This window comes from Poecilia latipinna, unplaced genomic scaffold, assembly GCF_001443285.1.
Source record: "Poecilia latipinna isolate Pla-1442-1.1 unplaced genomic scaffold, P_latipinna-1.0 Scaffold5, whole genome shotgun sequence".
NCBI lineage: Eukaryota > Metazoa > Chordata > Actinopteri > Cyprinodontiformes > Poeciliidae > Poecilia > Poecilia latipinna.
The window spans coordinates 174,551-196,643 of NW_015112621.1; the positions used below are offsets into that span (position 1 = coordinate 174,551).

The following is a 22,093-nucleotide window of genomic DNA, read 5'->3' on the forward strand; positions in this document are numbered from 1 at the left end:
CATTTTTAAGATTTGCATGACAGCTGGATACAAATAAAACCATCAATGGTGACAACGTTTGTGACAATAAATACTACTTCCTTTTCAGGTAACTGTATCCGTGTCACAGCAATCAGTCCCACAAACACAAATGCTGCTGTTGACAAACATTCCCTTTTATAATATGGTTTTTTATGAAGCCAGTCACATAAAAAGGTGATTTATATCATCAAACTGACTTGAATTTAATAATATTTTCACATTCACTGATATTTTAATAGAGCAAAAAGTAGAAAAAATGGGAACATTAATAATTTAGACAGTTTGGGGGAGTATTAAACAATTAAGAGGAAGTTATATTGACAACAATAATTAAAAATTCTTAACGTAGTAAGAAATGTATCAAAATAAATGATAAACAAGACAACACATTTTTCCATCCTGAAGCATGATTTTAAAGAGACTTTATATGCATATTTTTAAATTTAAGAAAAGATGTGGCAACATTTATTCATTCATCCAATCTTATTCTGGTGCCCCCCTTTCTGACCGCCCCCTTTTAAAGCCTCCTGGAAGCACCCCTGCACACAAGGGAAGTGACATTTTTAGTTTTCTTTCTTCATAGAAATTATTCAATATCTAAACTCATTAATCCATTATCAGATGAGCTATTATCGCTTGTTATTAATGTATTACTTCTGATTGTGGAGCATCACTGCTTTCAAAGAGGCGCAGCTGATTTCCATCATAAATAAGCTGCAGGATGAAACCAGAGCCGCACACACCAGTTCCTTCTCTGGGTTCCTCTTTCTGGGTTTCGAGGCTAAATAAAACCCTACATCTCAGTCCTAAACGCGGATTAAACCCACATTTGCTTTAGAGGTAGAAGTGTTGGTAAAATGGTTGTATTTTCTCTTTAAGGACGGGCCCTGCAGACCCAAACACTGCGCCGAAACGAGTCCCCTCCGACGGGGAGAGAGAGCTGAAACGCCCTGAAGCTTCTTCCACAAACAGCAACAAAACGCTTAGAATTAAACATCCATCATGAAACATTAGAACCGACCAGAGCTTCGCTTCACCCGGTGCTGTTACGGTATTCCTGCAAAATCTCGGCCGGCGAGCGAGCATTTCGCCACACAGAAAGTGCGTTTTTCATTTTGCGCTCACCTCATCCGGTAGAAGCGCGTCTCCTCCGGATCATGGCTGATAAGGATGAAAAAACCTCCAAATGTTTGGCGTTTATAAGCGGCTTGTGCTCATTGTCGCAGCGGCGGCTCCAATGCAGCCAGCGGCCGCTGTCCCCTCCTCTGCCTCGGCGTTGTGTTCTGTGTTTGGGTCGGAGGAAAAGTGATGTCATTGCATGAAAACGGCCGAACCCGCCCCATTTTTTTCCCCTTTTCTTTTTTTTTTCTGAGGTGGCTCCAAGAAGTTGAGCTTTACTATAAACCTAGAAACTATAACTGGGTCAGAACCAGAGGTGGGCAGAGAACTGTACTCCAGTAAAAGTAGCACAACATGTTTTTACTCAAGTAAGAGTAAAAAGTATTTGGTAAAATGTCTACTGAGTAAAGTACTGAGTAACTCCTGATCATCGCATTCAAAACCAAACATGCATCAACCAAAGAAACTGTCAAATTGTCTAGAACTACCAGAACTAACATGCTGCCACCAGGAACGGCGATATTCTAGAACTTTGCAGTAAATGTGTCCAAAATGAGCGTAAAGACGAACATTCTCAAATGTTTTTTTGTTTTTGAACAGGGGAAAAAACTAAAAATATTTCCCCCTTTGTCTCATTGGGCAGTTTTAACTTCTAATTCACAGGTGGAGTTCCTCAAGGCGCTTTTATCGGTCCACTTTTCTTCATATCGACACATTTCCCCAAACTGAGACGAGGGTTTATTTCAGGTGATTAACAGTTTTACACTCACTGACCAATTTATTAGGTACATCTTCAAGGTCTCACCAGGTGTAAGACATCAACCACTGAATGCAATTACCCTGTTACAAATTTATTGCATCCAACCAGTCTATACATTTTAAAATTAAGAAAAAATGATGCAGAAAACACAGAATGGCGCCATGTTTGTTACAGGAAAACAGGAAACTGGAGTTCTGAAATGCATCCTCTCTGGAAGCCGGTTATGAAAACGATCGTTTCTGGTGAAACTTCTGCGGATCCACCCGCAGACGAAACCTAAGACTGTAACCAAAATGGAGAAATGTTGTCATGACGATGTGCTGAAGGCGGAGTCCCAGAAAAAGCAGGAGCTTCTTAAAGAGACAGAGGCCCAATTTTAAAACATCAAATTTCTTTTACATTTGATAGCTGCAGCATTTTTACAACTAGAGCCAAGTTACTTGATTGCACTATAAAACTGCACACATGGAGCAGATTTAGGAGTCTTTATAGACCCTCTGGTCTGGGAATACATTGAGATCCTCTAAGAGCAGTAAAAGTTTGGGTTTCCCTCCTGGATCTGGAAGAAGTTTGAGAAATTGATGGAAAAAGGTCTAAAAATTCTCTTCTCGCGTTTCAGGATCCAGTAGGAACCCTAGTTCCATAGCATTAGTTTCCCAGAGTGAACTGAATGCAACACGCAGCTCATTGTTGGAACTAAACAAGTCTACAGTATCTCACAATCTGGGGAGGAATTTTACAGGGCACTTAGCTGAAATCTCCTTAACGAGAAACGGCTTAATCAAATATTCTCCCAGTTTAATCTACCAGATTTAGTTTTGCTGCATAGTTGACATCTTATAGAAGCTTAGCAGGACTAAAACAATGAAAAAAAAAAAAAGAATTTTGAGGCACCTGTTAGGAACATTAGCAAAACTTTGATTATAATACAAACAATTACCAATAAAAGTTTTTTACTGGTATAAAAAACTCAGGGGCAAAAATTATAAACTTTCAATAAAAAAATCTAAAGTGATTTTGTTGTGAATATTTTCTTTTTGCCTGTTAAGCAACAATTAACATGTAATAATTTAATTAAAAGGTGAATTAAAAAGTTGAAAATATCATTTGTAGTTTATTTCCAGCAACAGATACGAAAACTGTCTTGACCAACCATGTGACTAAATCTGTTTTTTAGTAAAATATTGCTGGAGATTTGTGGCCCTACTTACAATAAATTACAAATCTCAACACAATAACAGAAAAACACTTGATTTGCACCTAAAATTTTCCATTTAAGACATAAATTGGTCATTAAAAAAACCTTTCAGAACTACTCTAGGGGCCACAAACGGCCCCCGAGCCGCCCTTTGAGCCCCCCTGCACTAAAGCAAAGACAAATACAACCAGCTGACAGCGTTTTGTTCCTCTGTCACCTTTTATTACAACAAACAAACACTTGAGTACCGCCAGGTATTTCAGTAGATCAGAAGATTACCAATTCACAGAACCAAATTATCTGGAACCAAAAGTAGCAGAAAAATAAAAAGCCCTCGGTTCATCGCGGAGCGTCGCCGGCTGCCAGGTCCAGGTCTTGGGCCGAGCTGTCGGTGGCGTCTTCTTCTCCTCCACCTACGTCTGACACCACCTGAGGAAAGACACCAGAAATAAATTAAAGCTTTTTCTACGAGAGGTCGGCCATTAAAAATCCACAGCAGTAGCGGTTCTTCTAGCCGCTTTGTGTCATGAGACAAACTGAGAATCAAAACTTTCACGAGAACTGAAACGTGACATTTATGTTAACTAAAACATAAGTTGGTGTTTTTCTGCTCTGGTTGTGCGACTTTAATAAGTTTGGTTCCTCAAGTCAAACACAGCATTTAAGTTATTTTAGCTAGCCATTAAAAATCCCCATTTTTAAGACAAACCTCTACATGTCGACACATTTCCCTTTAAAAGAAGAGCTGATGATCAGCAACAACAACTCTTGGATTTTATGTCCTGAAGTAAATATAAAAGTAACATATGGCAGAGTAACCTTAAAACATTCAGTCAAAACAGCAGGAAAAAAAACAACAAAAAAACAACTAGACTTCAAATTACTAAGACAAAAAAACTAAGCAGAGTTTCTAGATTATCCAGTTAATCTTAGTCATCTTTAAATGCTCATTCAGTTTCAAATAGATATGCTTCTTTTGCATTATTTTTCTTTCAGGTAAGGAAAATGTTTTTTCCCCCATTTTAGTTTTCATAAACAATATTAACCTTAAAGGCAAAAGCTTAAACACTTTAGGTCCAGGATGTGTGTGGCCTGCAGAGACATTTGTGGTCCTTTTCCTGACATGACTATGGTATCATTATAAATTTTAAAGTCAGCCATCATTGCCTTGAATAACATTTTTAGTAGTTTTAAATTATTGTTATGCAAAAAAAAAAAAACAGGGTGGGGGTTATCTATACTATATTTATTACATAAAACTTAAATAACTAGAAACAGGAATGTAAATTTTTATTTTTGGCAATAGTTATAAAACTAAAAGCTTTCTTCCAAACACCAACTTTATGGTCAGAGAATGACTTGATATAATTATAGTCTGATGTGTGAAACATAAATGTCAAAGCTCTAAAACAGGAACAAAGTCATTTTGTTCATTCAAATATGAAATTAAATGGTCAAAAATAATTAACTACTTCAAAATCCATTTGTCTCTTTGACTAAGATCAAATCTAGTCCTTATGAGGAATCACAGAGGAGTCCAGATGGTTTTCACTGTCGAGTCTCAAACTGACCTGATCATCCATGATGGCGTCCACGTCTCTTTCTGAAAGCTCGTGTCCCGAGGTGTCCAGGTCCACCTGGTCCGGGTCTGGGTCCTCTCCGGTCAGGATGTCCATCGGAGCCTCGGCGATGGCTCTGATGGTCTGGTCCTCCAGGGCCAGGGCCGTGTCAAACTGCAGGGGGGACGGGGGGCCCTGCATGCCGTCCCCTTCCACGTCCAGGTCCTGCAAAACACACAGGAGCGCGTCAAGAAGACATAATCAATAAAAGAGGTTCAAAAATTTACCATCAATGAGCTGAAATGACTCGTTTTAATAATTATAGTTAAGCTTGTCACGATAAAGTTATGATAAACGATAATATTGTTGTTTTGAGACGATATTTAAGTAAAAATGATAGTAAAGGCATAATAAAGCAAGAACATCCTCAAAGCTTAATAAACTTAAAATTCTTATGAACATTTAACACTGGAACTGGAAGACATTTTAAACATTCAGAATAAACAAACAACAGAAATGACACATAAAATAAATTATGGAGTCTCTCAAAAAAAAAAAAAAAAAAAGGTGTAGTTGAGGTCAAAGCACCAGATGGAAAACCTATCATTCAGATCTTGGTAGGAAGAAAGAAAGAAAAATAATAAATGATGCAAATGGAAATGATTGAGCTTGTTTTAATTTATTGTGCGATTAACTGATTAATTGCGACAGGCTTAATTTTCCCTGTTTTATGTTTAAGGAAATGTCCAATTAAAACAAGTTAGCTGCTGCGCCGTGCTGCAGGCACCAAGTGTCAAAGATGGATTAACTGCAAACAATGTAGCTCAATTCGACACCTCAGCGTCGCCCCCTGCTGCTTAAAAAGGGAATCAACTCTAGACCTGCCAAGGATTTATGCCAACTCATTCAATTTGATACATTAAATGCCAAACTAATTTTATTAATGGTTAGCTTTTTATTGTTTTGGTTTGTGAAACGATTCTGTTAGCAGCAAACGTTTGTGTCATGTGCGTATCGGCAGAGGTCAGACGTACGTCGCTGAACTCCAGTGGGAGGCTCTCTGTGGGCTGCAGCTCCGCCGCGCTCAGGTACATGTCCTTGCTGGACGGGGTGAAGTGCTCCTGCGGCGGCGGCTCCTGCTCCGGCTGGTACATGGGCGGCGGCAGGGTGAGGTGCAGCGGGCACCGGGGGTCGTCCGACTGACCCATGTGGACGGTCCGGTCGCAGGGAGCGTCTTTCAGCCCCGGGCAGATTTTAAAAAGCACCTGGTTGCTGTCCTGGCAGATGTCTGAGCAGCGACTTGTTAAGGAAAATTAGAAGGAATTCACACAGAAACACGATTAAAAACCCAGAAAAAAGCGGAAAAATACACAAAACTGCAAACCTATAGACTATGATGTGATGTGGAGATAAGTTTATGTTAAATTTTCAAACTTTTATAGCACCACTTTGGAGATACAAACACAAATGAACAAAAGAAGATAGTTTTAATTCTCCATAATGAGATACTTTAGATCTTACCGTTTTTAAAATAAAAAAATAGGAATAATTTCAGTAATTTTAATTAACCTAAAACAAGAAAAGTTTGATTTGATTAACTTTAGACAGTGAAAAAAAGTTTGGTGTCTATACCGTCTTTAACGACTGAGGATTAAAACGACTTTTTTCTTGCAATTTCAAAACATTCTTTTGGTAAAATTGCTTCATTATTGACCTAGTATTATGATTATATTCTCATAATTAAATAAGGATTTATGTAGTTTGGCTCTAATATTCTATCATCCAACTCCCAAAAGGGATGACTGAAATAAAATCCACTCTTTGAAAATATTTTCTGTTATTTGTAATTGTTTTATTATTATTTTTTTAGAAGAAAAAGCAAAAGGAAAAAAAAAATCTGGAAATGGAATAACAAAGAGCCACATCGCCGAGCTCTAGACTTGATTGTTCCTTCCAACTGAATTGATTTAGTCCCTGTAAATCTGGAGAAAATCAACAGACCACGGGAAGGTTTTACTTTGGGCTCCTTTTAGAGAAAACTAACAGCTACTGCAAGCTGCTGCTTTTGATCCGAGCCGAAGCAGAAACGAAAGGTAGACGAAGGGTTAATTAACTCAAAACCCACAACAACAACAACTCCACTGTGTGACTCAACATAAGAAGAGCGAAGGATACGAGAGAGGCAGTGTCTGGCCACCGGGAGGCAGGGGTTGGTGCATCTCACTCCATCAACGAAGGCCATGCAGATTTCACCCACGGCTCTCATGTGGAGCTGCAGCGCAAAACAGGAAATATCAGGAGAAAGAAATGCAACAATTAAGGAAAAAGGTACCAGAAAAATGATTGATGTGGTTCAGTTGGAGCTGTTAGCATGAGTGCTGAGTGGTGGACAGAAACCACTGAAAACCTGCCCAACAATAAACGAAGCTGCAACACTTTAAATGAGTAAAACAGTCCAATTTTTCTGATGGAAACAGATTTGTGACTTATGGTAGAAACAAAACGCAACAAGGGTTTTTTCTCATTAAAAGAAAGGAGTCCACTTTGTAAATATTGAAAAGTCTCGACGAGACCCGTCACAATAACAAATTATCCTGGACCAGAAACTGTCTCAGGAGTTATTGCAATAAACAATAATGTTGTTTTGAGACCATTTTGAAGTAATATAATGCAAGAACACATTCTCAAAGATCACTAAACTTTAAATATTCATGAACATTTAACACTGGAACTGGAAGACATTTTAAATATCCAAAACAACAAATAAAGTGAATTATTAAGCCTCTAAACTGGTCTATAAGGGCCAGTAGAGCCCAAAGCATCAGACTGAAGACTTTTATCACCCAGTTTTTGGTAGAAAGAGAGAAAAGAGAAAAAAATGATAAATCATGTGAGCAGAAATTATTGAATTTGTTTTGATTTATCACGCGATTAATTGATTTAGTGATTATTGCAACAGGCCTGCAAATAATACTACATTGATATTGTGAGCTGAGCAATAAAAACAAGATTTAGGTCACATTTATTAAAAAGTGAATAGCCAAGTTTAATAAGTTCATTGATAGCAGATCTGGGGGCATCAAAGCCTGCTGGATGGATGTGGTTCTCAAAGAGAGAATACAAAAGTCTGGTACTGAATACTTTGTGTTGTAACCGACACTTTCTATAGTAAGACTTTAATGAATCCTTTCATGATGCTTTATTCACCTGAGAGGCTCCCTCTGTCACCGCCTGCCTCCTCTCCCGGAGCTGCCGGTGCAGCAGGGCTTCCACTCCGTACCGGCGGCGGTATCGACGCAGAGCTTTCAGCTTCTTCAGGTTCTCCCTCTCCTTCATGGACAGACCTTCAGGTCCCGTTAACAGACTGCTTCCTGAACCAAAAGCACAAATCGTGTTACAGAACTCTATGGGAACAGATCTCATCTAATGCTTTCTGGCTGCAGGTAGTTGTACTTACCTAAGGTTTCATGCTCCAGTTTACGGTTTTGCAGGTATCGGCGTTTTTTCTCCTTCAGCAGATGCTGCAGGCGCTTAAACTGGTCGATGTACAGAGACTGCAGCCTGATGAGCTTTTCTCTGGTGATCAGAGCCACTTCCTCTGCTGTGTAAACCCCTGCATGTCTGCAAAGGTAATCGAAAAGAAATCTAAATGAGCACAGATATAATACGAGGATAACGTTAAATGCTTTTGTAAAATAAACGATAAGAAATGATTTGTAGGTCGGAACAGGAGTTCAAAAATGTTAAACTTGTCAACTCTGCTACACATAAAACATTTAGGAGAAGAAAAGATGGCTGAACATTTCGTCGTACTTCAGAGGATCTTCATGATCGCTGTCAACACTGTCAGCCTCGCTGTCAGGATCTCCCCTCCAGGTCTGGTCCAACACCAGCGGGCCCTGCTCCTCTTCACTCAGACTTTCTTCATCTGCAACAGAAACAGAGATTAGATTAGAAACAATTGATTGTGATGAATCAATTATTGAAATAATCGCCAATTAAGTCAGTAATCGCCTAATCGTTAACTGGAGTATGCAGACAGAAAAAGGTAATCTGCTGAAAGAAATAACAACAGAAGAGAATATATAAACAATGTAAATATTGTGCATTTAAGATTAAACAAAGAAACTTCATCTGTAAATATTTTCTACCCAGAATTCCTCAGGTGGTAGTTTTAGCTTCACCAGGTTCAAATTCTTAAAAGAAAATCTATTTAAGAACTTTTTAAAATCTGATTTTTAATCTGTTAATCCAACAGATTAGGTCAGCCCTACACTATATAGGTATTTAGGAATAAAATAATAGAATAGTTTTTAATGATCAAGACTTCCCTAAAGGAATTATGTTATTGCCCTCTAGAAATAAAATGCTTATTTTATCATTTAAAAATTTGATTTATTTATTTGCACATTTTAATGTTTTTCCAGGCTTAAGTGGTTAAATGAAAAATCTGCATAATTTGCCAATTTAGTTATCTGATTAATCATCTGAAGAGTTGAAAGAATAATCGATTACTAAACCAATTGTCAGCTCCAGCCATAAATTAGTTGAAAAAATACGCAGCATTCAGGTCCTGAACTAAAATGATGTTCAGGATCTAAAATAAACGTAAATCCTCTCACATTTAAGTTTGCTGTCAAGCCAAAGCTCTTACCCAGGATGCGGCTGGCCTCAGAGCGTCCTCCGTCTAGGCTGTGGGTCTCTGATCGGTTGAAGCAGCTAAGCTGGGACAGCAGAGCCTCCGGAGATGGACCTGAGGAAGCCTTCCTCATCTGAGCTCGCAGGGCCATCGCATTCCTACGAGCGTGCTCGGCACAGAACGTCACCCTGCAGCAGAAACATAAGGAAAAAAAAGAAAAAGAAAAACGTGTTTGAATCGGTTAGTAGCTAGGAGGATGAATCTTGACCTTCCTCCACATACCCATCTTTCCTGTCGGCCTTCGGAGCAGCGTTTGGGCAGCGCTTGCCGTTCTTGGCGGAGACGTAGCTACAGTGTTTGTACGGGGCGTTCTTGTCCTCCAGGATGTGTTTGATGCAGAAGTCGAAGCCCTCGAGGCGAGGCTGGGTGCAGGGCCGCTGGGTGAAGGCGCAGGCCTGGGGCTCCTGCGGTCGGGCCGTCTGACTCACCCGGTTGCGACTCGAGGGCAAAACGTGTATTCTGATTCTGTTCATCTCAAATCTGGAAAGAAAAGGAAGAGAAGAGAATTCAATCTAAAATGGATACATTTTCTGATATTTTGTTATTGTGGATGATGATGCTGTGGGCAGGAAGGATCTCCAGTAGTAGTCAGTCTCGCAATGAGTCTGAAACAGCCTCTGACTGAAGACTGTCATACAGCAAAGGTCTCATAACTGTAATAAAATGCTAACAACTCAATTTCCAAAAAGCAGAGACAATATTTACCACCAACCTAAGCGCTATTAGGTAAGAAACTGAATTCCCTGATGGCTAATTTGCAAAAACTTTAAACTGTTTGAGAAACACAAGTTTAAGACAATAACTTTGTAACTAAATTCCTGAGATCTAAAATCACTTGAGCTTCTTGGTTTATGGGTTTATCTGTATTATTCCACTATCTATAACCATAAACACCATGTGATAAGTTTTTATTTTCTTGAGTCTGTCCTACAGTAGTATTACTGAGCCTGTTTCTCCCTGTTGAAAGGGAGTTAATCCTTTCAACTGTCGCCACATGCTTGCTTAGGAGGAGGAACTGCTGTCAAGATCACTGATTCCCAAACTTTCCAGACTCTGACACACAAAAACCTTTGAAACGGGTTAGTCAGCTCTCATATTTGTTATGAATGATAATGTAGTGTCATAAATATTATTTAAAGAATCTTAGACCTACAATAACATTAGAAATATAGATTTAAAAATGCGTTCATCATAAGTGTAACAACGTACAGTTAGAAGTCGTTATTTTCTACAGTTTTAATACGCGGGTAAATGCCAGTTAACCTTTTACACATAAAATAAACGCAACTGTTAAACAAAAACAATAAAAGCCGCACTAATAATAACAATATCATTTTAATACTTTACATAACTGTTATACAGTGCGGTTTGATGGCTCCAACTCCGCGCTACAAGCTTTAACCCGCCTCTTTACACTGCGTCACTACTTCAGTTGAAGAGTCGCCATCTTTGTCTGGCTGGTAGCATCATCAGCTAACTGCTACGTTAAATAATTCTCGTCAAAGACCACAGATTTATCAAACACGGCCAAAAATCAGCTGCCATACATTATATCGCTACAACATGTAGAAGCCATGCTCTGCACGAAGCCTCGTTTAGTAGTAGTAAAGCTGCTTACCCTCCTGTAGAGACGTCCGGACGGACGAAGAGTCCCAAACTACAATAACGCGACTTCTCCCCGGATTCCCTGATTACAGTCAATCTAGCCCCACCCGCTTGTAGCGCTGATTGGTCAGAAGAAAATGTAAGGCTCATGATTGGCTAATCAAGTCGCCACTCAAACTGGAAACAACTCTCTTTCTAACACGCCCAAAAAACAGAAATTAGAAGTCCAAATCCCTTTTTCTTAAAATATTTATTGACTTCCGGAATAAAGCAACCACATTTTATCAAAAAACATTGTTCACATATAACTTATTAAATGAAAAGAAAAAAAAAATCCAATTTCTTTATTTCCAGACCTGAGTGTCAATAAAAACACCAAGAAATGAAACATGAAACTATTGTAAATGTGATTTTTGCATTGTTAGGTTGCATGAGTGTCTTCCATTCACCTTATATATATGGTCTTAGTATAAAAATGAGTCATTTTCTCACAGCATGTTAATACTTCAACTGAAACATTTGTCCCAATTAGATCATTTGTTTTGGAAATCTACTCTAATAGCTTTACCATTATACATGTAACACTTTGTCGATTTCATTGTAGGCTCACCTACAAAGATAAATATTCAGTGCATTCACCATTTCCCTGTTACAACTAAAAGCCTAAAGAAAAGAAAGCCTCTTTTCTGTCATATTTATCATTATGAAGGGAATTAATTACAATTATATGGCTGATTTGCTGAACTGCATTACCATAATCTGCTTGAAGCATTTTTTTTTTACATAAAAACTGATTAAAAACAAAAAGGGAGCAGGTTAAGAGAAGTAATATTACACAATCAAACCCATATAAAGCTTTATGTGTATGAAATGTACAGCCAACAAATAGAACATTTGCTAATTTGCTCAAGCATAAAATTTAAACATTTTTATGGGACTACATGTTCAAGACTGGGATGGATGTACTGTAATTATAGAGGACGTGCAAAAACTTTTTAAAGAGTGGTCATTTTTGGATGGATTAATAAAAATAAAAAAGCTAACTATGAAAAACAGTTGCATGAGTAAAGCCAATTTTAACATGATTAAAACAGAACAGATTATACAATTAAACATCCTAAATCAGAACCATCAAAGGTGAGATTACATGTCTGTCCTTCATCACCACTGTACTGGGTAGATATGATTAAACCTTTCCAACTGCATGAAGCTAGTGTAACTGAATATGAACATTTTACAACCATTTAAAACAATGACTGCAACACTTAAAATCTAAAGGAGTACAAGCTTCATTACTTTACATTTCTTTTTTTTCTGTAATTTTCAGTAACAAAATAGAGAGAAAGATTCCACAATACAATCTTCATACAAGTAACCCAAATAAAACAGCCACTAATTATGGAGGCAGGAGGTTTTTTTTCTTTTTTACCTTGGAACATAAAAAGTAAATTAAAAAGAAAATATGTAAAAACATGGCTTTTTTGACATGCACTCTCAAACTGTACAGTCTTGATGAAATCATCTCTCCCTGTGCAGACAGAAAGGAGGGAACCTTAAAGGTCGACAATGTTTTTTTAAAAAGCACTCAATAAATAACATACTATAAAAACAGTACAAAAAGGGGCTAAAAGATATCTGATGGCAGTTTGAATTTCATTAACATAAATCCCCATTGTCACATTTCCTTAGAATTGAGCAGAAGAAGAAAATCTTTTGTTCTTTGCGAGGCTTTAAGATTCATTATGTGAAACTTCTAACCGCATTATTACATTTCTCTGCTGTCACCCTGAAACATACGGAAGAGTGTCAGGACCACGCTAAGGAAAAATACAATTACGAGAATAAATTCATGAAATTATGAGAAGTCATAAAATTATGAAAATATGGTCATAAAGTCAGGAGAATAAAGTTATGAGTAAAATCATATTTTGAGAAAAGTCAATATAAAAATGAAGTCACAAAACTGAGAAAAAAGTTGAAATATTCAGCAAAGGTCAGTTTTACAAAGTTTAAGTCGTATGATGCAATAATACAACTAAAAATTAATTATATAATAGTCATAGTACTTTGCGATAAAGTCAGTATTACAAGAAAAGTCATAAAATTGATTTTATTCTCCTATAGCCTTCTTCCTACGTTATTTAAACTTTATTTTGTAATTTGACTATTCTTGCTTTATTTAGACTTTGTTCTCGTAATTGTATTTATTTTCTTAGCGTGGCCCTAATACCCCGTCATAGAAACTCACATAAAAAACAAAAAACATTGGGTGAATTTAATAAAAAAAGCTAATTTAGTTTTTTTTTTACAACACTTTACATAAGATGGACGCTTGTGATTTCAAGTAAAATCTACATAAATGACCGGAGGATCATTTGGGTAGTGGCGGCAGAGGGGGGGGCGGTTCTGAGGGCAGGGGCGGCGGTCTGGGGTTGGCCCCCCTGGAGCCGCCGGGGAACCGGTAGTCCGCGTACTGGGGTCGGTAGTCGTACATGGACGGCTGCGACGGCTGCACGCCCTGAGCGCTCAGCAGCGAGTTCAGCATCTCAAAAGTGTCCTGGTACTCGTTGGACTGAGCGCCGCCCGCCGCACCGTGCCCGTTAGTGTCCATCTTGTCCCCTTTGGAGTGTGAGAATGGCCCCTGGTGGTGGGAGAGGCCCAGGGGCGGCAGGACGTCCGAACTCAGGGTTTGTCCGGAAGACAGGGAGGGCAGCTGGTAGGCGTTCCTGGAGGTCTTGCTGACCTTGGCGGCGGAGGCGGCGTGCGGGTCCTGGGAATGCGTCCTCTTTCGGGAGCTGGACGAAGACGAGGAACTGGACCTGGACGAGTCGCTCTGGACTTTTTTGCTGCTGCCCAGCGAGCCGCCGGAGTTGGACGAGTGTTTGTGTGAGGAGGACAACGAGGCGCTGCTGGAGGAGGAATGGTGGTGGTGCTGCTGATGATGATGATGCTGCTGATGATGGTGGTGGTGGTTGGAGCGCTCCCTGTGCTTCTCCCGGCTTTTGCCCTCCTCTCCCGAACCCCCCCTCGGCTTCTCCGGCACCCGTATTTTCACTTTAATGTCCGGATCCTGACCCCGGTCGCCGTGGCCACCGCCACCGCCTGCGGGCATCGGGAAACGCATTTTCAAATGTTTGTCGGGCCGCTCCCTGTCCACAGGGATTTTGAGGATGATGGGCGAGGGGTTGGACATGTCGGAGGACAAGGAGGAGCTGGACTGCTGGTGGTGATGATGCTTCTTCTGCTGGCCAATGAGAGCCTGCGCTTGGTTGGCGTAGTCCCTCTTCACGCTGGCCTCCATGTTCTCCAGCTTCCTCTTCTGGGCAGCCAGGACGTCGGCGTTCTTGGCCCGGTATTCGCTCAGCGACACCTTGGCCGGGGCGTGGACCTCGTGGTTGGCCGGCGGTTGCTCGCCGCCAACCGCGCCCTTTCCGCTCCACGTGGCGGCGCTGCCCGGCACTGCCCGCTCCTTGTCGCCTCCCGAGGAGGAAGAGGAACCAGATGGCGGCGCCGACAGGCTCATCAGGCCCGCCACGGTGCTTTCTGATGACACCATGGAGATCATGCTGATCATGGTGTCTCTTTGGTCTCCGTCCTCCTGCACCTTTGGCTTGGCTTTTGGAGTTTGACCTCCAGCCTGGGAGAGGAGAAGAGACGGAAAAATATTAGAAAACCACAAACCAAATGTTAGCATCCCAAAATAACGACAAAAATCTGTTTTTGTTAAAAGATGAACGCACCTTCCAGTTTCGAATTCGCTTGAGCCGACTGGGCGTTTTCTCCAGGATCTGAAGAAACTCGTGGGTGAGTTCTGCAAAAATATTTAAAAGTTCAGAAATTGCTCAAAAGATTATGGAAGCCCATTTCTGCCATGAAAGAAAAATAAAGAAAAGGCCAACAGGAAGTAGTAATTACAAAAGAGCACAGGCGCTACACACAAAACTTGTAATTACAAGTTTAAAACAAGTAAATACAGCTTTAATTCTTGTAATCATGACTTCAGAACTCATAATTATGATTTTTATTCTTATAAGTTGTAAATGTTAGTTTTAAAAGTTTTAATTTTAAACTGTATAGGCACTACACATAGAACTTGTAATTATTACTTCAAAGCCCACAGTTATGACTTTAAGTAATCAAAACCTTTTTTCTTTTAATTTTGTCATTAAAAGTCAATGACTTTAAAACTCAAACATACAACATTTATTTTCATATCTATGGTTTTAAAACTCAAACACAAAATCAATTCTGGTGTTGATTCTAAAACTTCTAAATATGCCTTCAAGAAACGTAATTATATCTTTTTATTCTAATTGACTTTAATAATTATAACTTTTATTCTCAGAATTATAACTTTAAAAGTTGTAATTATGTTTAAAACTCACAATTACAATTTTAAAACTTGTAACTACAACTTAAAAACAATTTTAAAATTTATACAACTCGTAAATTACAATTTTTATTCTCTTAATCATTTTAAAACTCATTTTATTGTCTTAATTATGACATAAAGATCATATATACGAGTTTAAAACGTGGAATTATGACTTTATGTTGAGCGTTCCTTAATTTCATGGTGGGTTTCCATAAAAGCCACTTCAGGGACAGAAAGTAACATTTGTTTATCTTTCAGCTAAATCTGGACCATTATGTCACCTTAAACAGAACGACAGGATAAAATCCAAGACGTACCGTCTAACAGCTCCAGGGTGACTGTGGGATCCACATACTCCCACCAGTGTTTCCCGTCCGTAGAGACGGGGATTTCCCAGTTGGACCATTTGCAGGCCAGATGGATGCAGACGCAGGCGACAACAGGTGGACTATACTGCAGGCAGAACGTGGTCAAATGCAGGCTGGATCGCATTAAAAATACAGCAGGGGGACAAAAAAACAGAGAAAGAAATCAGAAGATTAAAATTTTGGTTAAAAACAGGCTGAAAGTCAAACAACATGGAACAGATCTACACTGTCTTCCTAAAACAACGTTAACTGGGCGTATACCTGTTGGTGGCCATGAAGTAAGATGTTTGGGCCAGATCCTTACTGGCTGGAAAACCAGAACAAAATATACTTAAGAGCCTCAAAAATAAGCTTGAGCAGAAACTATGTTCTCCTGCCAGCATGTAGGCGTTCAGGTGCGATGCTCACCTCTGACCAGCTGGGTGCACTTCACCACATGAGTGTGAGGATGATCAATTGTGATCTCAAACGCTGGAATGAAAAGGGGACAAGAAAGGCAGCAGACTTTAGAAAACTGAACACAGAATATCAGCATGAACATATGAACCGCTTAGGCTTTATTAAATCCAGTTGCCACAGGAAACGTAACATTAAAGTCCCTGAAAAATCAGAAAATTGGTTTTATTAATCCAAACTCAAAGCTGAAATTTACAGTAAGTGTGAAGGAAAAAAACAGCTTTCCATGTGTCAATGAGAGAAATAAAGAGCTGGTTTAAGTCATTTAACAGTGATATGGTGAAACTTTCCAATGCTGATAACCACATTTGGCATTTCTGTGAACAAAAGTTAAAAGCCGGTTAGCTTTACAAGCTACACAAGTTTCTGGAAGGGAAACAAAAGGGACCCAGTTTTTTTTTTTCCTTCTAAACTTACCCAGGGTCTGGAGAATTATGCTCTCAAGAATGACCAGGTCTTGGGCTTGTTGCAGGTAAGCCTGAGGTTGAGAGGACAGGCACGTTACTCACTGGGAGGCCTCCAAGCGTTGTCAAACAAGAGCTACAGAACATGCTCTGTGGTTTTTAAATGTTCACCTGTTGGTCTGAAAGGCTGTCCTTTAAGTTAAATTGAGGATCTGGCAATTAGTGCCAAAAAAAAGAAAAGAAAAAGAAAAGGATTCCCCTTCTGTCGCAGAACCCGTCTTTCCCGTTATGCCGAGGACGCCTTGCAGATCACACAATTAACACCACAGAGCATAACCAGATGCTCTTGTTTTACAACCGCTAGACATCACAATACCTGGACAACTGACACTTCTCTCTCAACCCACATGTCAAGCCACAGAACTGTTATCCGGCGCAACAATGCCCAATCTTCTAAAACCGAATAAAAACAAAAGTTCACACGTACAACCCCTGGTTTTGGAAGGCAGAAGGCAAATTGAAAAACAAAAATGTCTTTGGGAGGCATTAGACATAAGAACCATAAAAAGTCAGAAACTGCAAAATGAAGTGGTTGAAATTATAAAAAGAAAAAAAAAGCTTCTTGTCCCATTCCTTCCGTTTGTGGTCACACTTAGGCACTTATCATTTATCGCCGTAACTTCTACTACAATTTATTATTTAGCAAAATGTGTTATTGCCAAAGGCCTCGACACACTTTCCGTAATTTCTGGACTATTAGAGAGTAGAAATATAGCAAATGCTTCCTCTTCCCTTCCTACTCTGGATGACAGAGTCAAATAGATTGGCTTTGTTTTCCTTTGTCTTTTCTATTATTTAGTGCAAGCCGTAACAATCTTGAGTTGGCACTGTCTTCTTTATAACGCAGTAGTCCAGCTTTTCAAAACGCGTTGATAAACAACACATCTCAGTTTTCAAAACGTGTGAAAAAGGTTGTCTTATAGTCCGGAAATTACGGTAACAAGGGGAAAAAGGCTTTTGGCGTGGAAATGCATCAAATATCTTCATAAACTCCGTTTTGTGGTGGTACAGATTCACTGCATGGACACCCAATACTTACATCGCTGCGGACGTCCGGCGAGGGGTCCTGAGGGTTTAGACATGCATGCGCCACCTTGATTACGTGTTCCAACTTTCGGGGCTGCTCCTCAACCTTTGCGGCGAGGAAAAGAGCGGCCGGAGCGATGACCTGAAGGACAGGAACGACTCTTAGGCTCGTCAACGTCCAGTTAAAAGCCGGCAAGAGCGAAAAGAAAACCAGTACTTACATTTCTGTGAAACCTTGTAAATGATTGGACCATGTAGAACCGATGCATGTACACAATAGCTGTATTAATAGTTAGTTGGGATCTGACGCAGGACGGTTAAGGACAACAGAAAAACAAAACACAGAAGCAATAAAAATCAACACCATGTCAGCCTCTCTTTAGGTTCACTACCATCAGCCTGTTTTTCTTTATTGGGTCAAAGGATTCCCCTATGAATTTATACTACAACCATCTGAAACACAGTCACGACACTCAGATGATCTCCATTCCACTCACTGAGAGACTACTGGCACCAAGTGGAGGGGCCTCTGCTGAATTAGGTCAGTCACTTTGAAGAAGACGAATCACCTCTTCTATGTTGCATATTTATGTTATATAAATCAGTTTCCACTTTGACATTAAAGGGGTTTGCATTCTTATGACAAAAAATGTTGATCATGACTGATTTGCAACGGAATAAAGGGGTAAACATCCAAGGAGGTGATTACTTTTTATGGGCACTATAAACATTAGTGAGTTGCCGGAAGAAGCATTTTATATAAACAATACACTAAATGATGCCTTTAGATAACTACTACGTTGTTTGGGACACTCTAAATATGATGGTTACAGTTACATTAACCAGCTTGGCTACGTTGTTTTCCGTCCTAAACAGTTTCACTAAACAGACAAAGCTAATGCTAACGTTTATAAGGCCTGTGAACCACAGAGGCCTTGTCGGCTGCGGTTAGCATGTACGGTTGCCGTCGGAGAGAATAAACAAGCCATAATGTACTAAAATCAGCAACAAATGCGCTAAACAGCTATTAATATAATTAAAAAAACTACAAGGCCTCGTCCAAACCACAACAACAACATAAAGCGACCACGCTCTCGGTCGAGCCGGCTTCGAGAGAAGCTAAACTTTGCTAGCCGACGAGCTAATGCTAATGTTCGCTACGTGCGACGCACCACGACAAAAGATACACATTGAGCCGCTGCCCCATGTCCTGGAGGAGGTTCGCTGCCTGTTGTCGGTAGGACAGCTCCTTGTCGGGATCAAGTCCAGCTTGCCGAGACGGGCTGTTGTCGATCTGCTGTCGGGAGTAGTACCATTTGTTGTTACAGCTTGAAGGGACCGAACGAAACGAAGCCGCCATCACTGAGAAGGACGAGAGTTTAAAATTTCTTCGCGTCACAGGAACATACGTCACACACCAGGGAGCGGTGCATTTCCGCGGACGAACAGCAGGTGTCTCCAAAACTCAGTTACATTCCAGCTAAGCACAAAAACACGGCACAGAAACATTCAAGATTCTGGCTAAAATATACAACAAAAGTATTATGTGCTTAATTTAAAGGTGCGTCTTTATTTAATGTCCAGCTGTATACATATGCATATTTATCTTGTTAAAAGTACTTAAAAGTTTGATGCAATTTACAAATCTGTTAGTTACGTCTCTTGTTTCTTGTAGTCTGTTAGATTTGTTTATGTTTGTATGAATATGCACGCTTCCATTTACCTTAACCTTAATGCTGGTACACCAGAATTTCCCCACTGTGGGACCTATTTACATCTCTTGCTGCATTTAAACTTTAAAATGCAGTGCTATAAAAGTAGTTGATTTCCAAAATGTTTCTTCAAAAATCATTTATATCATCAAAACATTTAAATATCAAATTAAGATAGAGTAAATACAGTTTTCAAATGATTTTCATCCTGGGCCTATTTTAAAATATAATTTCTCATCTTAAGTCAAGGATTAACAACATCGATCACATTTTATTTTGTTCAGTTTCCTGTTCTTTCTCAGCTTAAAAATAAATATTAATGTTTTGGAACTTCAGTAAACACCAGTAGGAAGTGTTATCCACATTTCTGCATGGATAAAACACAGAACCGTGTCAAAACCGTCAAATTTGCTCCAAGAGAGCATCAGCAACTCATCATAAAAAACAGGCAATTAGTGTTTCACAGAGTAACATCAATAAGGTTTCATGCAAATGTTTCAGATCATTTTTAAATTATTTAAATTAATTTGTTGATTTGAAACATTTAAGTGGGGCAGAAGAAACCTGGTACTTCATAAATCTAAATAGCAATTTTATCAGTATTTAGCAATTCATACAGAAAAAACCAAGAAACATGACAGGAGTCAAAAAATCGAAAACAATTTATTTTAAATTTCAAAACGTTATAAAATGGACAGATAACCTGAAGCAGTATTTTGATGGTATCCCTCAAAAGGATAACAATGAATTAAAAGGCTGCGTGTTGAATCAAAAGTACAAATAAATTCAAATAAAAAAAGTTCAAGGAAATATCTGGTTTGATAAACAAATAGAAAACTGAAGTTTTTCCAGCAATGAACAAAAAAAAACAAACAAAAAAAACATTTGAACGTCTGTTTTGATTTAAGTTGTAATTCAGCTACATTGATGTCATAAATTCAACACCTTAATTTACATCAAACAGACAGAAATCGACTTTTAACAGAGCCAAGGCTGCACAGTAAATGCTTGATATATCTCCTGTCAATATCCAGGTTTCTAGGCAGCAGGATTGTTTATTATTGGGGTATTAAGAAGCTGCAGGAAATAAAATATTTATTGCTGCATCATTATTGAAGCTAATTTTGAAAAAGAACGGCAGGAAGTTAGTCTGTTCCTGTAAGTTTTCATAAGAAGTAGAAACAGATAAATATGGAGCTTCTAGACTCCCAGGAAAACAGTCTGTTCCAGAGTCTAACCCTCAGATATGATCCTTTATTTAAGTGTACTTTTGATGAACAAAAATCCAGTTACTGATTATTTTATCCCCAAAAATCTGTTGAACAGCCTTAAAAAACCACAACAAAAAAAAAGTCCACTACAAAAACAAATTTTTTTTTTAAACTTTTCCGAATCTTTCCGCACGTTTCATTTTCTTCGCCTGCAGAGAAAAAGCAAACAAGCAGAGGCATTATGAAGCAGAGGCATTATGAAGCAGAGGCATTATTAAGCAGCTGAATTAGTGGTTTTTAATGATGAGTGAAACATGGACGTTACCTCGACGTCGCCTCCTCCAACCGACGGAGCGCTTGTTAAGATCCCAAACCTCTCCTTTCTCTTTTTCAGCTTTTCATCTTCCACAATCTGAATAAAAACAACGAAAAGATGCAAAACCCAAGAAGACTGAATGTTGTGAATGAGTAAAACAGTGAGATAATCCGGTTATTAAAGGTTTTTTTTTGTTTACATTTTCGATGTAATATTATCCAACAGATTCACTTAAACGATCACGGATTAATGCCACATTGGACAGAGGTGTGTAAACTTTCAGATCCGCTGTAAATGCCAAACCCAGAGAATTTTGGAAGTAAATAAGTTTAGGAACAACGTTTGTCACCTTCTGTGAGACTGATGAGACGTTCATGCCGAATCTTTCCGCTCGTTTCTTCAGGACGTCAACGTTGACCTGAAACAAACACACAAACCCGTCAGACAAACAGCAGCAGCTGGAGGAAAAGAGGGAGAGAAAGAAAGACAGGCCAAGAAAGAAAGAATGGAAGGAAGAGAGAAAAAGAGATGAAAAATAATGGAAGGAAATTAAAAAAGAGTAAAATAAGGAAAGAAAGAGCAAAAGAAATAAAGAAAAAAATAAAAGAAAGGGTGAAAGAAGTAAGGTAAGAAAGAGAAAGGAAAAAAGAAATAATAAAAAAGAAAGAGAAAAAGAAAGAGTAATTTCTGAAAAACTCACGCCAGCTTTGCTGTTTGCCACAATGCCTGTTCACAAGATAAGAACAAGAAAGAAAATAATCATTTGCCTCCATTCATGAGAGTCAGGAAAGTGAAAATGAGACAAAGAGGTTCGTTAAAACTTTCACTAAATCAATCAAGAGACTCAACATCAGCCGCTTTTCCAGTTTTATAGAAAACACTGATTGGAGGGAATGTTTAAAAGGGGCTGGGAAATAATCACCCAATATTACACAACACTTCAACCATAACAAGATTATCTATGAAGATGAAACATCAATACTAAAAAATGGAAACAAAGCAAATCTCTTCAGTAATATCAGATTGCATCAGACTGGATGGAATGGGATTCTCTGACTTGTTTATCTTATTGACATCTGCTGTAAATTAATACATGAATAAGATGAGGTGAACTGAAGGTGATGCTGTTCTGCTTCTACCAGCTGAAACACTGGTGTCCCCCTGTTATCATAAAAAGTTCAGTTTGATTTAAATNAGAGTAGAA

General features: G+C 39.0%; 3 protein-coding genes across 5 annotated transcripts in view; all 3 read right to left on the reverse strand.

Moving 5' to 3' along the window:
- nckap5l (NCK-associated protein 5-like) overlaps nt 1-1,278 on the reverse strand; it is a 63,861-nt gene extending 62,583 nt beyond the window's left edge. The window contains exon 1 of the mRNA XM_015060212.1: nt 1,147-1,278. The gene's annotated coding sequence lies outside the window, so the exon portion shown is untranslated. The remainder of the gene's footprint in view (nt 1-1,146) is intronic.
- Nucleotides 1,279-3,298: 2,020 nt separating this feature from the next.
- On the reverse strand, nt 3,299-11,080 carry kansl2 (KAT8 regulatory NSL complex subunit 2). The gene is made up of 10 exons (XM_015060659.1): nt 10,975-11,080; nt 9,579-9,836; nt 9,312-9,484; nt 8,471-8,585; nt 8,115-8,278; nt 7,865-8,028; nt 6,833-6,929; nt 5,692-5,945; nt 4,670-4,882; nt 3,299-3,527 (listed from the first exon to the last, which is right to left on the reverse strand). The coding sequence occupies exons 2-10, from the start codon at nt 9,827-9,829 to the stop codon at nt 3,438-3,440; spliced, it is 1,521 nt and encodes a 506-aa protein (XP_014916145.1). The 5' UTR covers nt 9,830-9,836; nt 10,975-11,080; the 3' UTR covers nt 3,299-3,437.
- A 1,195-nt stretch (nt 11,081-12,275) lies between these two features.
- Nucleotides 12,276-19,042, reverse strand: ccnt1 (cyclin T1). 3 transcript variants are annotated; one of them, XR_001428537.1, is made up of 10 exons: nt 18,838-19,042; nt 17,872-17,953; nt 17,664-17,792; nt 16,578-16,638; nt 16,113-16,175; nt 15,966-16,011; nt 15,654-15,817; nt 14,702-14,772; nt 13,127-14,598; nt 12,276-13,089 (listed from the first exon to the last, which is right to left on the reverse strand). XR_001428537.1 is itself a non-coding variant. In XM_015060778.1 (9 exons), the coding sequence occupies exons 1-9, from the start codon at nt 19,008-19,010 to the stop codon at nt 13,333-13,335; spliced, it is 2,055 nt and encodes a 684-aa protein (XP_014916264.1). In that variant the 5' UTR covers nt 19,011-19,042; the 3' UTR covers nt 12,276-13,332. The 3 variants fall into 3 exon arrangements, 2 of the variants coding, with proteins under 2 accessions (XP_014916264.1, XP_014916382.1); XM_015060778.1 differs by having other exon boundaries at nt 12,276-14,598; XM_015060896.1 differs by lacking the exons at nt 16,578-16,638; nt 17,872-17,953; nt 18,838-19,042 and having other exon boundaries at nt 12,276-14,598.
- Nucleotides 19,043-22,093: the final 3,051 nt, after the last annotated feature.

What these genes read in the sequence shown, in the direction of transcription:
- kansl2 (XM_015060659.1), bottom strand. Translation starts at nt 9,829, where the DNA reads ATGAACAGAATCAGAATACACGTTTTGCCCTCGAGTCGCAACCGGGTG. An exon ending in GGCCAGACACTGCCTCTCTC is followed by an intron (nt 5,946 to 6,832) that starts GTATCCTTCGCT and finishes GTCGCTGCTCAG; the next exon opens with ACATCTGCCAGGACAGCAAC. An exon ending in ACGCCATCATGGATGATCAG is followed by an intron (nt 3,528 to 4,669) that starts GTCAGTTTGAGA and finishes GTCTTTCCTCAG; the next exon opens with GTGGTGTCAGACGTAGGTGG.
- ccnt1 (XM_015060778.1), bottom strand. Translation starts at nt 19,010, where the DNA reads ATGGCGGCTTCGTTTCGTTCGGTCCCTTCAAGCTGTAACAACAAATGG. An exon ending in ATGGGGCAGCGGCTCAATGT is followed by an intron (nt 17,954 to 18,837) that starts GTATCTTTTGTC and finishes GTCCTGCGTCAG; the next exon opens with ATCCCAACTAACTATTAATA. An exon ending in CGCCGGACGTCCGCAGCGAT is followed by an intron (nt 16,639 to 17,663) that starts GTAAGTATTGGG and finishes TCTCAACCTCAG; the next exon opens with GCTTACCTGCAACAAGCCCA.